We start from the raw sequence: 16,730 nt of genomic DNA on the forward strand, positions 1-16,730 counted from the left end.
CCCCACTCCCACCCCCACCCCCGTCATCCCCGACCCTGCAGGGTGTGCTGACCTGACCAGCCTGGACACCATGAGTCCGCAGGAGAGGAAGCGACAGGGTTACATCCACGAGCTCATTGAGACGGAGGAGCGATACATGGCTGACCTTCAGCTGGTCCTGGAGGTATGATCTGCAGTGGGGCCCCCGTGAGGTCTTTGCACTTCAGTCTGCTTTAAGCATTTGCAGTTTTGAGTTTTTATATTCTTGTCATGGATCTCATGTATAGGGCTTTGAGTGTAGGTTTTTGTGCCAGAACATGTTTAACTTATTTTCCCTAACATTTTGTTATCCCTCTTAACCTTTACTAACCCTTTCCAACTTTGCCCGTCTCTCATTTTTTTTTCTCCAGGTGTTTTACAAGCCCATGTCTGAGTCGGGACGCCTGACAGATGTTGAAATGGCCATGATCTTCGTCAACTGGAAGGACCTGATTATGTCCAACACCAAACTTCACAAGTGTGTCTTTCCACAAGCTTGTTTCTTCTTGGTAGCTGAAATTCTTGGGAATGAAACGTGATCCGATGCTGCCACCTTGCTCTAGGAATACGAACTGCGAGTATCGTGTCCCACAACAGCAAATGTCATAGGCAGAGTGAAGTCCCAGAAATAGAGAAGTGCCAGGAAAAGGAATTATCTATGCAGTCGATGGATAATAACAAAACAGGCTGCACAGTTTTTGCACTTAAAGAACTGACTGGAATGTTTGTTGAGAATGGCACTGGCCAGCATTCTGTTTTTGAAACTCACCTGAACTTTTACGAAGAAATTGCTTGGTACTGGACTTGGCGGCCTTTGCGGTTTTGGTGATTGTGTTTGTGAATGGCAGGGCACTGAGGGTGAGGAAGAAAACGGGTGGCGAGAAGATGCCGGTGCAGATGATTGGGGACATCCTGGCCTCGGAGCTCTCGCACATGCAGGCCTACATCCGCTTCTGCAGCTGCCAGCTTAACGGTGCAGCCCTGCTGCAACAAAAGACTGACAAGGAACCCGAGTTCAAGGACTTCCTCAAGGTGAGGAATGGTGGGCAGCAGCCCTGGAACAAATGGGAGGGGTAGATAGTTCATTGTTAAAGGCTGTTCCAGAGCGACCGGTAAGCGGGAGAATTGCAGCCGTCCAAATGTCCTCAGTGAAAAAGCGGTAGCGGGTTAAATGGATGTTGAACTGTTCTTTATTTTCTTCTGAAATGAATTACAAAGATATCTTGCGGGCCAATACTATGTTCTATGAGACCTCTGGACTCAACTCTTCTAAAGCACCTAGACTGAAATTTAGAGTGGTGCTTTAGATAAGGACGTAGGCTAGGGTTTCTGACTCCTAAGTGTGTGTGTGTCTCTCTCTCAGAAAATCGCTACAGATCACCGGTGTAAAGGTATGCCACTGTCCAGCTTCCTGCTGAAGCCTATGCAGAGAATCACCCGCTATCCACTCATCATAAAGAACGTAAGTCCTGCACATTGTCACCCGTGGTCCCTCCTTCAGTGTGCGATGTGGGAGGCATGACGAATTAGCCTCATCCAATTTGCCTTGGATTTAGCTCAATTTGGGTTGCTGCTACGTATGACTTTGCCCTGCCAAAGATGCAGTTCGTGTCAATTCCTTTGGGGACCAAATGATAATGGTTGTGACCATCATCATGGTCAGCAAATACAAGAAAGAATGTGCTGTTTTGCTGGAGTTAAATACCAATGAAATGCAAAAACTTCAGGCAGAAGAGTGAGTGTTGGGGAAAGCGCCCGGCGTTTCCACCCCAACTCCACATTTACGAGACACACACAGGTTACAGTTTTACTTGCAAGGGTACCCACACTCTCTGCAATGCAAACTACAGCAGAATGTGTTACAAAGGGTGGTTCCCCTTGGCTTCTTTATTTATAGTCAATGGGGGGCGCAAGAGAGGGAAGTGAGATTCTTATCTAAGTAGGCAGCTGTTAACCACCTACTTAGAGTACAATAGCTAAGAGTATGTGGCTAGAAGATAAGAAATAACGTATACATATATATTTACACTCATTGCTGATCATACAGAAATGATTAACAACTGTTTCTTCAACCTAACAGTCCCTCCTGTTTATCATGACAGTATGATCAGAAGCATCAACATTGTAGAAGTTGCAAAAGCACTTTAGGTACAACCTTCATTTAGACCACATTGTCATTATCCTGGAAAACATTTAATTCCGTTTCTTCAGGTCCGAGCCCTGCACGGGTGCTTTCGGCTCGGCCGTCATTATGAATTATATGTCTTCTTCATCGCCATCGCTGGAAACAGGCTCTGTCTCTATAGTTTGGGTAAGGGAGAGAAACATTGTACTGCGTGTCCGAAAAGCAGCATTAAGAGCTTGATTAATAAACATTTTCAAACATGGTATAACAGTAATAAAACAACAGAAAAATAAAATGAAAAACAAAAGAAGAGGTAGGCATGTTTTCATCAGTATTGACCACCATGTTCCTGTAATAAACCAGTCTAACCAGGATGAGGAGGACTGCGGTCGACTGTCCATGGTCATCACTTTTTGTAAGTTTCGGAGGCGGTCTAAGGCAGATGTCATATTGGGTGAGTGCACATTGTCAGGAATGTAAGTGCAGCACGTTTGGTTCAGGAGGACACATACTCCTCCTTGTGCGGCTGTCAGTAGGTCTAATGCCATACGATTCTGGATTACCATCTGTCTGGTTATGTCTAATTGTTCATTTTGTTTTTGGTTAATCAGTATCGAATCATTCATAAATAGACCTAGTCTATAATTTAGAGTTTCTACGCGTAGCATGAGTTTTCCAATTCCTAGCCCAGGGAACAGGGCCAGCATAACTTTACTGCCTGTTCCCCACAATTTATGTTCAGCGGGCACGTCGGTTCCCCACACACTATCATGGGGTTGTATTGATATCGAACGCCTTCTCCTGCTTCTGAAGAAAGTTTTACTTTCCTGTGCTATCAGGAAGGTGTGATCTGAAACAAAAATAAGAGCGCACACTCCAAACCAGTTCGGTGGTAAGACAAAGTATGCACGAGGTCCACACAACCTAACATATGTTCCATTACTGGGGCGAAGCATCGAAATTGGAGATCCATACATGCTGTCTACATATGTTAGGTTACAGTTCGTGGTGTTTCCTCCTATCCATCGCGTACCATTATCTTGCTTAAAACAAATGGCATGCTGATATGTCAGTGGGTCTCGGTCCATCAAGACAGAAAAAGGAAGTGAGACATTAGTTTTAGCAACAGCGAAGTCTACCCAGAAATCCTGTATACAGGTACCATTTTGAAACCCAACGTCATCTGGGTAGTTTCCTGTAGCCTCCTGATACTTAATTCGGACCACTGTCATTCTATTAGTCCCAGGTATAGTTATGTTCACATCTTCCCCTGCTAGCGAAAATATAAGGGAAAGACGGCTCTGGTATCCTATTCCTGCGAAAGAAGCAGCGCACTTGGCTTGGGATATGTTCATAGCTTTACCATACACCGTAGGTCCTTCACTATGAGTGGGCATTACTGAACAAACATAGCAATTTGTCACATTTTTCGCTGTTACAGTATCATGTACATATCGGTACCAGTAGTTTTGCATAAATGGATGTGAGTGGTCAGCGGGCAACGGGCGTAGATGGAAGTCATCATGGGTCCATCGCCGTAGGTGCTGTAATGGAGCTGGTGAGAGCCAGGACAACCATACAAGTCCTACAACAAGAATGACCCCTAGAGTCACTTTACCACATCCCCACCCTATCAGGGCCATCCTAAATAGAGTGCAGCTCAGTTGTTTTCTTCACCGGGTTGAGACAACAGCACCCTATTGGTTACTGTGCCTTTGTAGCGGACTTCCACTGCTACTCTGTTGCTGAGGCCTCTGATAAGGGCTTGATGGGTTTACAGTGACTTTTGTGTATCCAGGAAGGTCGTTCTGCGATCTTTACTGCTGTTGGTGTTGTGAGGAGGACTTGATAAGGACCGTCCCACCGAGGTGTGCTCCAATCTTTCCGCAACAGGACCTTGACCAGGACCCAATCTCCCGGCTGCAAGTTATCCTGTTGAGTAGAAACAGAATTTACCGGCAGACTACTGGGGCTATGTTTTTGTTGTGATGTTAGTAGTTTACGCATCCAATCAGCCAGCGTATTTTCTCGGTCTGCTTTTTCTATGTCATTCATTTCAGTTGCTAGGGGAAATGGTCTACCATACACTATTTCAAAAGGTGTTAATCCTGCAGGAGTGGGAGTTATTCTCATCCATAATTTTACTAGAGACAAACATTCTGGCCACGGCCTTTTTGTCTCTTCCATTGTCTTTTTTAGCCTTGTTTTAATAGTGCCGTTGGTCCTTTCCACTAAGCCTGCGCTCTGGGGGTGATACGCACAATGATTCTTAAGCGTAAAACCTAATGCTTGTGAGCAAAGGGACATAGTCTGATTTACAAAATGAGTCCCATTGTCTGATCTTATAATATGAGGTATGCCATAGGTAGGGAAATAATGGCTTACCAAACATTTTGCAACGGTCATTGCATCACAATGCTTTACAGGGTATATTTCTACCCACTTAGAAAAGGTGTCTATAATAACTAGACAGTATTTCTTTCCTTGTGACCAAGATAATTCAATAAAATCCATATGTACAACTTGAAACGGATACTCAGCTGTGGGGAACTGGCCACGTTTTGGTCTGATGTTTCCTTGTGCATTGTGTTTACAACAAATTAAGCATGTCCTACAAAATTGTTTTGCATAATCAGAAAAATTTATAGCATAGAAATATTGTTGTATGATATGTACCATCCCTCCTGTTGAGACATGAGTATTTCCATGGCTCACCAAAGCAGCTGTTTTGTATAAATTTTTTGGTAGGATGGGCTTGTCATTCATATAGTAAACTTTCTCTCGTTGTATTGCTCCTCTTTTGATCCAACTTTGTACTTCTATTTTAGGAGCATGAATCTGTGCATCACATAGCACATCGCTATCTATAAAAAGAATGTCTGCCACTGATAAGGTAGGTTGTTTCAGTGCCGCTTCTTTGGCGGTTTTATCTGCAAAACTATTTCCTGCGGTTTCTGCAGAGTCATCAGTCTGGTGTGCTTTGCATTTGCACAGTGCAAAGTGAGTCGGTAAATGCACAACGTCTAATAATCTAAGTAGCAAATTCGTATGAGTAAGAGATGTGCCCTGTGATGTTCTAAAACCTCTATTTTTCCAGACTCTTGCATGGTGATGGACAGCTGCAAACACATATTGACTATCAGTGTAGATAGTAAGTGACTTGTTCTTGAACAGTTCACATGCCCTGATCACAGCATAAAGTTCAGCCGCTTGTGCTGAACAAGTAGAAGGGAGTGCATTGGCTTCTAACACTTCAGTAGATGTAACTACAGCATACCCAACTTTATTTTTTTCCATATCATTTTTTGATGCTGAGCCATCTACATAAACAACTTCTGATCCTGGTATAAAAGTTTGCAGAATATCTGCTCTTGGTTTTGTTTGTTCTTCTATTGTTGCTTTGCAAGAATGTGGCTCCCCATCCTCTGCGGTAGGGAGAAGCGTACTAGGGTTCAATAGGCCACACCGCTGAAGTTCAATGTTACGTTGTGAGAGCAAAAGTGACACTAAGGTAAGATGTCTTGTATGTGTTAAGAATGGAAGCGGTGTCTGCAACAAGATTAGAGACACAGAATGAGGAACTTTAAGTATGAGGGGGTGACAAAGTACCAATTCTGCTGATACCTTTACTGCTTCTGCAGCAGCTGCACAGGCCTGTAAACACTGTGGAAAGCCAGCTGCTACTGCATCTAATCGTTTTGAATAGAATGCTAACGGTCTCTCTTTTGCTCCGAATGGCTGTGTTAATACTGCTTTCATATAACCTTGATTAGCATCTACACATAGGGTGAATGGTTGTTGATAATCTGGTAGAGCAAGGGTCACATTGGTTTGCAACATTCTTTTTAAATTTGTAAAAGCATTTTCTCCGTCCTCAGTCCATTGTATTTTGTCCTTTAGAGTCATCTCCTTCCCGTATATTAAATTTTGCAAAGGTTGAACTAGAAAAGCATAATCTGGTAACCATTCTCTACAATAATTGCATCTGTTGTTTAGTCTGTGGTTTAGGTGCTTCCTGTATAGCTTGTTTCCTTATCTCTAGCAGCGAGCGACCTTTTTGTGAAAGGTTATGCCCTAAATAGACAACTGTCTTTTTGCAGTACTGCAACTTCTGTTTAGAAGCTTTATGTCCAGTATTGTATAAATGCTGAAGCACAGTTAGGGTAGTTTCTTTGCAATGTTGTTCTGAATCTGCTGCTATTAAGATATCATCCACGTATAGTAATACCTGACTATGTGATGGTATTTCACAGGTACTCATAGAGTATCTAAGGGCCATGGTATATACATGTGGGCTTTCAGAAAATCCCTGAGGGAGTCTAGTATATGTATATTTTTTCCCTTTATAGGTAAATCCAAATAAATGTTGAGAATCAGGGTGCAATGGTACTGAGAAAAATGCATTACTAAGATCCACTACTGAGAAGTAGCTTTTATCAGGAGTCAATGAGTTGAGCAATAAGTGTGGGTTAGGCACGTCTGGTGCTGCATGTTGCACTATGTTATTAACAGGTCTTAAATCCTGCACCATGCGCCATTTCCCTGTATGTCCCTTCTGGACTGGAAAGATAGGAGTGTTGCAAGTGGCTTCAGGAGCCTCTCGCAATATTCCTGATGCTAACATGTCTTGCACTACAGGGGCTATACCTTTCTCTGCTTCAGGTTTTAATGGGTATTGCCGGACGGTGTTCTGATTTCACAGTTACTTTGTAAGGTGGGAATCCCTTTACCAGCCCTACATCAGTGGGGGAGGACGACCACAACCCTTCTGGAAGGCGATCTAGATCTGGACATGATCCCTCCTCCAGGGTTGAAAAAATTTGTCAGGTTGGGTCCTTTAAGTGTGTGGTGGGAGTGGTTTGAACTCTCCATCCCAAAGGAAACCGCCACACATTGTGTTTCTCATCATAGCTCCAACAGGAGCCAGATACGGGTTGGTAGTCATTGTAACTGTGCATAGAATCTCGTAAGAACATCTCTACATCTCTCCACTGCATCTGGGGTGGTTTTGAAAGAGATACGTGTGGTGTTCTCTCTCTAAATACAGCTTGTTGCTTGTTAGATAAAATGACTGAGGCTGCTGAAAACCCAGTGGTGGGGTTAACATACATATATTATACAAGTGTCTTGGAGGGCATGAAACGTTTTGTCATAGACGTAATCTGGTCCAAGGGTGTCTTTGTACCACATAGTGACGTGTAAGGCATCGTCAGGCATGAACTGGGCCTGTCTAGGGGACTGCTTTTCTCTAGTTTTCCGCAATAATTCTCGTGTCTGTGCAGTTCCCCCTAGGTCCAGAGACCAGTAATATTGTGGTGTTGTGGTTCCTTGCACAACATAAGCTTCCTCATTTACGATTGCTTTCATGCCAGTGGCTGTGGCAACCACGCTAATGCCCATTTGTACCATAAGGTCTCGACCTAACAAGTTAACAGGACAAGAAGGGCTTATTAACACCTGTGCTTGACATTCAAGTCCAGTTTCCTTATCTTTTACTGCAACTGGGTTTGTTAACTGATGTCTGTCTGTCTGACCTCCTGCCGTTTTTATATTTATGACTGATGAAGAATATGTGACTCCGGGAGGACTGGAGGTTAGGACAGTCCTACATGCTCCAGTGTCACACAGACATTCATATACTTTGCCGTTTATGACTAACTTCCGACTTGGCAAGGTTTCCCACTGCCTTTCTGCTAATAACTGACACACTGCTTGTAAATCTATTTCCTTATCTAAAAGGTCTTGTAAAGTGACCTCCGTTTCCTTTCTTAAAATCACCTCTGTTTTGCCTCGGATGGTGTCGGTAACAGGGGCCTCCGAGGGGGGTCATTGATCATTGTTTTCAATGGAGTTTGGGTTATATGGTTGTTTCCCTACTCTACAATTCCTAGCTAAGTGTCCAGGTTTCCTGCATGTCCAGCAAATGTTATCTTGCTGAGACGAATTCCTGTAATTGTTTCTGAAAACACCTCTCCCCCTTCCTCGGCCTCTTGACCTTCCTCTGAATCCTCCCCTCCCCGGAGGATTCATTTGCACTAACGCTACTACATCTGAGGCGCTGAATATTGTGTCTGTCTTTTCCTGTTTCTGCGCTCTCTGCGCGTGTTGGGCATATTCTAGTGCTTGTTGGACTGAACCAGTATTCTGATGTACCCAATGTTTGTCAAGATATTTTCGCAATTCGGGCTTTAGGCCTGCGACAAAAGCTCGTTTTAGCTGTTGTTGGTACACTCCTACTGCCTCTTCATCAAATGGGATCCCTGAGTTTCCTCTAAATACAACTCTCATTCTATCCATAAAATCCTCAGGTTCCTCTCCATCTTTTTGTTTACATTGCGCTATTCTGCCATAATCTGCTCGTCTCATAAACACTATCTCTATCCTTCCATGTAATTGTTGCATACTCTGTTTTCTACGTACATCTCTTAACTTACTTTGTTCCAACCATGCATCAGAAAAAACATATTCTTTTTTTCTGTCTTTACCTTCTTTCTTATTGGTAGTCTGTAACATCTCCAGTTTTAAGTTTAGCTTTTATACAAAAGTCTGTGAGCTTTTATATATATCTGGAGTGTGGAGTTTTCCTTCAAACCCATGTTTTTTCCTCCATCTACTTATTTGTCCTGATCCTGGCTTATATCCTTCCATAAACTTCTCATCTCCCTCTAGTTCCATTTGTTTACTTTGATTCTTCCCCATTGTTACCTTTTAATGGATACACTACAAAAAATAAAAAATCCTAAAAGCAAGTATCTGGCATGAGACCTCAGGAGGACACTAACACGGCCTTCTACTGCTCCCTATTAGAGCAGCGGTGTTAGTTTTCAGGGATGAAACCCGTCCTTGATCCTTCAGTCACCAGTATGTTGTTGCTTTTAGGGTGGATCGTGTAGGTTAATCTAAAACCTATAAAAACACATCCACATACATCAATATATATATTTCCAACAACGCCTACTTTCTCTCCCGGTTAATTTCGGCTAACCTCAACCACATGCATGTCTTGGCCACCTACTTATTTAGGTGCCGTATCTCTCACTTGGCCACCTACTCACTTAGGTGCCGTATCTCTCACCTGTATAGTGTGCTCTCTGATCCGTCACCGAGGTCCTTCAGACATCACCAGACGTCGAGCGCAGTTCTAACCACCGGCCTGATGACGAATTCACATCACAGGTCTTTCTTGCACCCGACTTCGAGTGGCTGTCGACAGACTTCGGTGTCGCTTCTCTCGGCGTACTGGAGACGTCTTCGGGGTTCCTCGGATCCGGCTCGAAGGACCAAATTCTATGTTGGGGAAAGCGCCCGGCGTTTCCACCCCAACTCCACATTTACGAGACACACACAGGTTACAGTTTTACTTGCAAGGGTACCCACACTCTCTGCAATGCAAACTACAGCAGAATGTGTTACAAAGGGTGGTTCCCCTTGGCTTCTTTATTTATAGTCAATGGGGGGCGCAAGAGAGGGAAGTGAGATTCTTATCTAAGTAGGCAGCTGTTAACCACCTACTTAGAGTACAATAGCTAAGAGTATGTGGCTAGAAGATAAGAAATAACGTATACATATATATTTACACTCATTGCTGATCATACAGAAATGATTAACAACTGTTTCTTCAACCTAACAGTGAGTATGGGTATTGTGAAATGTTGGATGTCAACTGTTACAAAACGTGCTGCACCAGTTTATTTATGGATGGATGGATGGATGGATGGATCTGATTAACATCAAACCGCCAGTAACTTCACTCTACCCTGAACTCCACAGTCCTTGTCCAAAGACAGAGTTCATTCTTAGGCAGGTCCCAGACCTATTTCCAAATCTCCTGCTCCCCAGATTCTCGAGAACACTCCAGAGAATCACTTGGACCATGGACACTTGCGGGAGGCTCTGGACAGGGCCGAGGAGCTCTGTCTGCAGGTCAACGAGGGGGTCCGGGAGAAGGAGAACTCCGACAGGTTAGAGTGGATTCAGAGCCATGTCCAGTGTGAAGGCATCACTGAGGTGAGCACATCTAATGCAACTATATCACGAAGCTCTTGTCTATAGCCTGGGTTTTATATAATCTACAATATTCCCTCCTGAAGTTCTTAACAAATGTTTGTTTACATGCACAGCCTCTAACAAAGTCGTCTACAGAGTTAATCCTACTACAAGTTAGGGTCTGGATTTTTGCAGCTTTCCTACAGTTTACTGGACACTTCCAATTGTTCCATTTCCCTACAGAACTTGATATTCAACTCCTTGACCAACTGCCTGGGTCCCCGAAAGCTGCTACACAGCGGCAAGGTCTATAAAACTAAGAGCAACAAGGAGTTATACACCTTCCTCTTCAATGACTTCCTGCTGCTCACCCAAGCAGTGAAGCAGTTCACCTCATCAGGGACGGATAAGCTCTTCAGTCCCAAGTGCAACATGCAGTTCAAGATGTACAAGAACGTGAGACTCTTTTTCATGCTGGGGAGTAATGGAGGGGGCTAGCAATACCAGACAGTTACATTTACGGCACAAAATCATACATTGCGTTTTAAATGAACTTTTCATATCCATACAATTCGGAGTAGAACTTTCTAGAAAGAGGTGCCATTTCCTTAGTTGTATGTTTAGCCCATTTTTACGGGCTTTCTCTACTGTGTGTACTTCCAATTTAATGCGAGTCTATGACCCGATTTTGGTCTTCTATCCAACCAGCCCGTGTTTCTAAATGAAGTTCTGGTGAAGATGCCCTCCGATCCGTCTAGCGATGAGCCAATCTTCCACATCTCCCACATCGACCGTGTTTATACTCTCAGGACAGAGAACATCAATGAGAGGTTAGTGGGGAAGGAAGGGAGTTAGAGAAGAGACTAAGGAGAATTGAACAAGGAAGCTGTGGCTTCAGTCCACAAGGAGGCTCCCTCGGTGTCCTGTTCTGGTAACAAATCAGGTGTTTCTTCTTATTTAATCAATCAGGACTGCCTGGGCGCAGAAAATCAAAGCTGCTTCAGAACATTTCATAGAGACTGAGAAGAAGAAGCGAGAGAAAGCTTACCAAGGTGAACTATTTTATTTGCATTTAATCCTTTTCAGTGTCTTAGCATAACCCTTCAGTCCAGTTTGATTATGTAATTCATCTGTCTACAAAATTGCTTGTCCTTTTCCTATTTAATTTAGTTATATGTATGTGTGTGTGTGTATATTTATGTATCTGTAATATAAAATCCTCTAAGTCACCAGTATATATTCATTACCCTATTCAGTGTTTCAGAACCCTGACCCCATGTTTTAGTCCATGTTGGACGTTTCACAGCCAGAACCTACAAACCCCATGAGCAAGAATTTGTTTCTTCCAACCAGTTGAGCATAGAGAGTCAGTCAAAGGCTACTCAACTGGTTTGTAAAAACAAAATCTTGGTCTGAGTTTGTAGCTGAGCACTGGTTTTTCCTAAATTTGAGTTTCCCTCTTTTACACAGCCTGTCCTTCCAGTGAACACATCCGTTGCAGTTTAAGAACCTACTACTTTCCCTTTTGGTTGCTGTACAGTCTATTTATGCAGACCTTCATTACTGAACCCTTGATAACCCTATCATAGACTGCAGTGCCCCATTAACTACAGTTTTTTTTTCCAGTTGCTGTATCTTATTTCTGCCAATTCCTTGGGAGTTCCTTGCATCTTAACTTCTTTATTATGAATCTTATTTATTGTTCCTTGGTCTTTCGACTCATGCATCACTTGCTGTATGCATTTCCAGCTCGTTCCCTGAAAACCAGTGGCACTGGCCGCCTGCTGGTCACTATTTTGGAGGCCACAGAGCTCAAGCCCTGCAAGCCCAATGGTGAGGGTCAAAGGTCAAGTCCTATCTCCCGAAACTCCAGCCGCTGCTTTGTCAGGCTGCTGCTGCTTTGTCAGGCTGCTGCTGCTTTGTCAGGCTGCTGCTGCTTTGTCAGGCTGCTGCTGCTTTGTCAGGCTGCTGCTGCTTTGTCAGGCTGCTGGTTTGTCAGGCTGCTGGTTTATCAGCCTGCTCCTGAGCGGCGCGCAGTTTGGCCCGGAGTTCACGCTCACGTTCTTCCTCCTCCTTCAGCTTGGCCTCCCGCTCCTCCTGGATCCTCCTCCGCCGCTCCTCCTCCTCCCGCTCCAACTTCACACGCCACTGCCGCTCTTTCTCCAGCTTGGCTTGCCTGTGAATGACATGATGCATCACATTGAAGCTGAATTTGGCCCAGCACCACATCATGGCCCTTCAATCACGTGATGCAGCTATATTTTCTTTAAACAAACCATCAAGGTCAAGTTAATGCTTTAACTGAACTTTGTCACACTGGGTCTGTAATTGACATTAAAATTGCTCTTAGCCATCTGACATGTTCTGACATTATGTAGGTGATGTGTTGACCCACTTAAAAATAGAAAAACAAACAAAAAATAAGTAAAAGGGAGCTCTGGATCCCCAAGGACCAGCTTGGGAAGCACAGTGTTAAAGTGATATTAAAAAGCGATTTAGGACAGGTCAGTCACCATTGCAGGGAAACCAAACCTGGCACCATGACAGCCAACAGAAATGCAAAAACGACAACAGAGCATGCAGGCCTTGCAGGAGGCCTAGCTCACCTGACCGCCTCCTCCTCCTCTCTCTTCCTCCTCTCCAACTCCAGTTCTCGCCTCCGCTGCAGGTCACATAGCTTGTCGGCCTTGACCTGCCGCAGTCTGTCCAGGACCTGCTGCTGCTTGGTCTGGCTTTCCCGGAGCTCCTGTGGGAAGGGACCGGGCCCGCACCACCATTAGCGCAGAGCACCAAGCCACACCGCCAACCACCACTCGCTATACAAGGTACAGACACCAGATCCAATTCAGAACACACGGGATTCTGGGCCATAGATTATGGATGGCAAAAATAACAATAAAAATAAAAAAAATACTCAAAGATCCCTGCTATTAATGCACTTAAATATTTCAACCAAGGATTGTTATACGCACTACAAGGAAAACGCCGATTATTTTCTAAATGTGGCTGAATTAAGGTGACAGCAACTCACAGAACAGGAAATGAATATGGAGCGAATGGAGATATCGGCAGAGACTGAAAAGTGAAGGAAAAAAGTAAGCTGAACACAACAAGAGCTTTGTAGCGACAGGCAGCATGCGATAGGTGGAAATGAGGAGGCCAGAAACACATCACAGGTAACGGCGATGAAAGTGGCACGGCCTTTCACAGGATCCATAACCCACGGGGCTGGGAAGACGGGATGGAGGGCGAGAGACGGACACGGATGTAGGGAGACAGAGGGGGGAAAAAGCAGAGAAACAACCTTAATCAGAAGGAAGAGACTGCTAAGGCAGCCCAGCAAAGAAAGGAGACCCTGAAGAAGACAGTCGTCCATGTCCTCAAACTGGGCAGGACGCGAAGGGGAGAGAAATGGAGGGGAGAGAGAAAGATAGAGTGAAAAATGAAAGAGTTAGCGGGGAAAATTAATGGGAGGAGGTTGGCCTGCTAATTCTTGGCATCAAAGGTAGAATGGCGTGGCGAGCAGCTCTTAATGTGCCGTTTAGGCCCACTGTGGGTCAGATCCGCCCCCCTCCCCTGAGACAACGTCAGCCTGAGTCACAAACGCGAGTGGCATCTTCATAGCCAAAAGCAGAATTACAGGTTGGGTGACATTGCTCCCCGTTCCCAAAAGCAGATGCTGACAGCACGCGTTGATGCATATTTACATTTATTTATTTAGCAGATGCTTTTGTCGAAAGTGACGTACAAGCGAGGATCAGAGAGCAGAGGCAGCCAACGTCTCTGGGACAACTGTGGTTAAAGGCCCTGTTTACTGCACCTGCCATGGAATTTTACCCCACAACCTTCCAGAGGGAGGTACATGCAGATGCATACCTCACTGAACTATGCATTGTCCTACATCACAAGAATATATTTTAATTATGTTTGGGTTTCCTATTAGAGAATGACACCTGCGTTGTCATCTCCTGACAAAATCTGGAATCTCATCTATACTAATGTGTGCAAAATGTCACTGGTTACTGCACTGCAGGGATGGGCTTCACAACTCAAAATGGGTGAAATTACAGTGGACTGTCAATCTCTGCCTTTAACCCAAAAGGAATCAAGGACAAAAAAAGATGAGTAGTTGGCATTGATGGAGAAAATGATGCCTCAAGAACCATTTGTTGTATTTTTTGAGCCCACTAGATGGTGCTCTTGGCATGCTTTGGGGCAGCGCTGTGGGGCAGCGCTGTGGGGCAGCGCTGTGGGGCAGCGCTGTGGGGCAGCGCTTTGGGGCAGCGCTTTGGGGCAGCGCTGTGGGGCAGCGCTGTGGGGCAGCGCTGTGGGGCAGCGCTTTGAGCCCAATTATGAATTGAATGCAATCAAATCAGCAAATACAGCAAATGGCTCATGGGGCATCATTTTTGTCCATCACTAGTTAGTTTAGTAAACTGGGCAATCGATAAGTCCCACCTCCTGCCAATTTTGAGGCTTCACTTCTCCACTTTATTCTATTTACAAATGCTACTGGCCCCTGTACAGCACACTGGGCTAACTAGAGGCAAGCCACAACATTGATGCCTTTCTACCACCAGTAATGCCTCCTCACCTTGATGTCCACGTTGTACTGGTCCATCTCCGACAGTTTTGCCACGGTATCCTTCTCCAGCACATCCAGCTGCTCCTTGAGTTTCCGACAGACGATGTCCTTCTCAGTCACGCCCCTCTTTACGGAGGAAAGTGTCGGACCTGTATACAGAAACACTACCTCTAAGCAAGACCCTTCACCTGCAATTGCTTCATCCTGGGACTGACAATCTACATCTAAGCCCTGCAAGGAAGTCCTCCAACTTGCAGGGAAAACTGCAAGGGGGTTGGTGGCAGGGTTGGCACTCCAGCCACCGGAAAAAAATGTACACTGTTCCATTCCATTCGGACTAGTGTGATGCTGAGGTGTCACCCGCTGCACGACTACACTCAGGTTCTCATCCCTGAGGTGGTTCGTGTGGAGGGTGCAGCAACGCGCTGTATCAGCAGGGGGCCCTTACATTAACAACCCTAAGTGCACCTCGAGGTTATATGGTAAGTATTTTCTTGTTGACATGTGAGAGGGAGGGCTGTGACAGATAACCTGGCCCCCACAATCCCCCACTCCACCCAAACCCTACAGAGCCGAGATGAGTTGGTAGCCGACTTGTGCCCAGAACTTCTGGAAACTCCTGTACTGCTGGAAAAGCCTTCCAGGGGGGGTTACATCTGAAAGCTGGCTGAAAGAACGCCAAGATTCTGCATTGCTGTCATCGAAGCAAAACTGTCGACTGCCTCCAAGCCTTTTACTCTAAGGTGAATAATGTAGCTAAAATACAAAAGATGTATTACAAGTGGGTGCATCCAAACTTTTGTCTGGTAGTGTACACCTACATTTTAGAAGCACAAGAAGCATGTACCACCCATGTGCCACCATGACATTTAAGTACTTCAAGAATGACTGCAGGGGGGGGGGGCGCCAGGTAACGCAGGGAGAAGCAGGGAGATCAGACTCACCAGACCTACTGTTCAGCCCCATGTTGCATAGGATCTCCTTGCATCTCTGCTGCTCCACAATCAGCTGAGAATGTTTCCTCTGCCCCTCCTGCACAAAAACAGGCCAAACTCCCTCAGAAAGCTGGAGAATCCTGAAATAAACCCTCCCTGGAAACTTCACCCTATCTATCTATTGCTTTTATAGTAAATTCCCCCCCAAAAAAACTGCACATTCTCCAGGAAAGGTGTGAAGAACAGTCTCTCCCTTGGTTGCCAAAATCTGAAGACTGCTAATCAGACAGGAGTGGCACAGCTGTTGTATAACGCACAGCAGACATAACGCCAGATCACATGGAAAAAGAACCGTGTTGAATCTATTTATCAGTGTTGCAGCTGGTGCTCGTCCCATAGCTGCTGGGATCTTGGACGGCAGCGGAGGAAGGCCGCAGACCTCAAGCTGCCGCTGCAGGGCGTTGACCTCCAGCAGGCAGCTGTCCTGCTTCTGACTGATCAGTTCCAGCTCTCCCTTCTGGATGCTCCTCTTGCTCTGGACGTCCCTGAGTCGGTCAGAGATCTGCTTGTGCTTGTCTCTCTGAAATTAAACAGTGGTCTTATGAGTCCTGAGGGCGGGAATATTGTCGCTGTGGACACAAGCATGTGTACCATTGACATCTGAAAGGAAAACGTGCGTCTCTGATAGTGCGATTTCAACAGCTGGCTGTTCCTCGTTCCTGAAGGGGAATGCAGTCGGTCGGGGCAAACAGGTGCAGGACGGCCTGGTCCTCACCACAGCCTCCAGCTCCAGCTCCAAGCTCCTCTTCTTGGCCTTAAGCTTGATGATGTCCTCTTGTTCTTGGTTCCTCTGATTCAGCAGCTCCTGTCGCCTCCTCCGCTCCCACTCCATCTTCCTCTGACGCTCCAGCTCCTGCTTAGCAGCCTGCAGGGACACACACATGATCACGACCAAACACACACACACACACACACACACACACACACACACACGCGCTAATCACAGGTCGCACACGTTCACACACAAGCTAAACCAATAACCAAATACATGCTGTCAAACCTTCCCAGCCATTCAGAGATG

The 16,730-nt window shown here is 45.3% G+C and overlaps 2 protein-coding genes across 2 annotated transcripts in view; one reads left to right on the forward strand and one right to left on the reverse strand.

Moving 5' to 3' along the window:
• Window positions 1-728: 728 nt before the first annotated feature.
• Window positions 729-16,730, forward strand: part of LOC125728362 (intersectin-2-like) — a 56,215-nt gene continuing 40,213 nt past the window's right edge. The window contains exons 1-6 of the mRNA XM_049005341.1: window positions 729-1,050; window positions 1,382-1,480; window positions 9,983-10,150; window positions 10,373-10,585; window positions 10,838-10,959; window positions 11,099-11,181. Of these exons, the coding sequence (XP_048861298.1) occupies window positions 904-1,050; window positions 1,382-1,480; window positions 9,983-10,150; window positions 10,373-10,585; window positions 10,838-10,959; window positions 11,099-11,181 (832 nt within the window). The 5' untranslated portion in view covers window positions 729-903. The remainder of the gene's footprint in view (window positions 1,051-1,381; window positions 1,481-9,982; window positions 10,151-10,372; window positions 10,586-10,837; window positions 10,960-11,098; window positions 11,182-16,730) is intronic.
• LOC125728363 (intersectin-2-like) lies at window positions 11,268-15,729 on the reverse strand. The gene is made up of 4 exons (XM_049005342.1): window positions 15,659-15,729; window positions 14,724-14,863; window positions 12,736-12,875; window positions 11,268-12,305 (listed from the first exon to the last, which is right to left on the reverse strand). The coding sequence occupies exons 1-4, from the start codon at window positions 15,678-15,680 to the stop codon at window positions 12,125-12,127; spliced, it is 483 nt and encodes a 160-aa protein (XP_048861299.1). The 5' UTR covers window positions 15,681-15,729; the 3' UTR covers window positions 11,268-12,124.

The sequence above is a fragment of the Brienomyrus brachyistius genome, unplaced genomic scaffold (assembly GCF_023856365.1).
Source record: "Brienomyrus brachyistius isolate T26 unplaced genomic scaffold, BBRACH_0.4 scaffold261, whole genome shotgun sequence".
In the NCBI taxonomy this organism is placed as follows: Eukaryota; Metazoa; Chordata; class Actinopteri; order Osteoglossiformes; family Mormyridae; genus Brienomyrus; species Brienomyrus brachyistius.

What these genes read in the sequence shown, in the direction of transcription:
- LOC125728363 (XM_049005342.1), bottom strand. Translation starts at nt 15,680, where the DNA reads ATGGGGCTGAACAGTAGGTCTG. An exon ending in AGTACAACGTGGACATCAAG is followed by an intron (nt 12,876 to 14,723) that starts GTGAGGAGGCAT and finishes CCCTTCCCACAG; the next exon opens with GAGCTCCGGGAAAGCCAGAC. An exon ending in GAGGAGGAGGAGGCGGTCAG is followed by an intron (nt 12,306 to 12,735) that starts GTGAGCTAGGCC and finishes TGTCATTCACAG; the next exon opens with GCAAGCCAAGCTGGAGAAAG.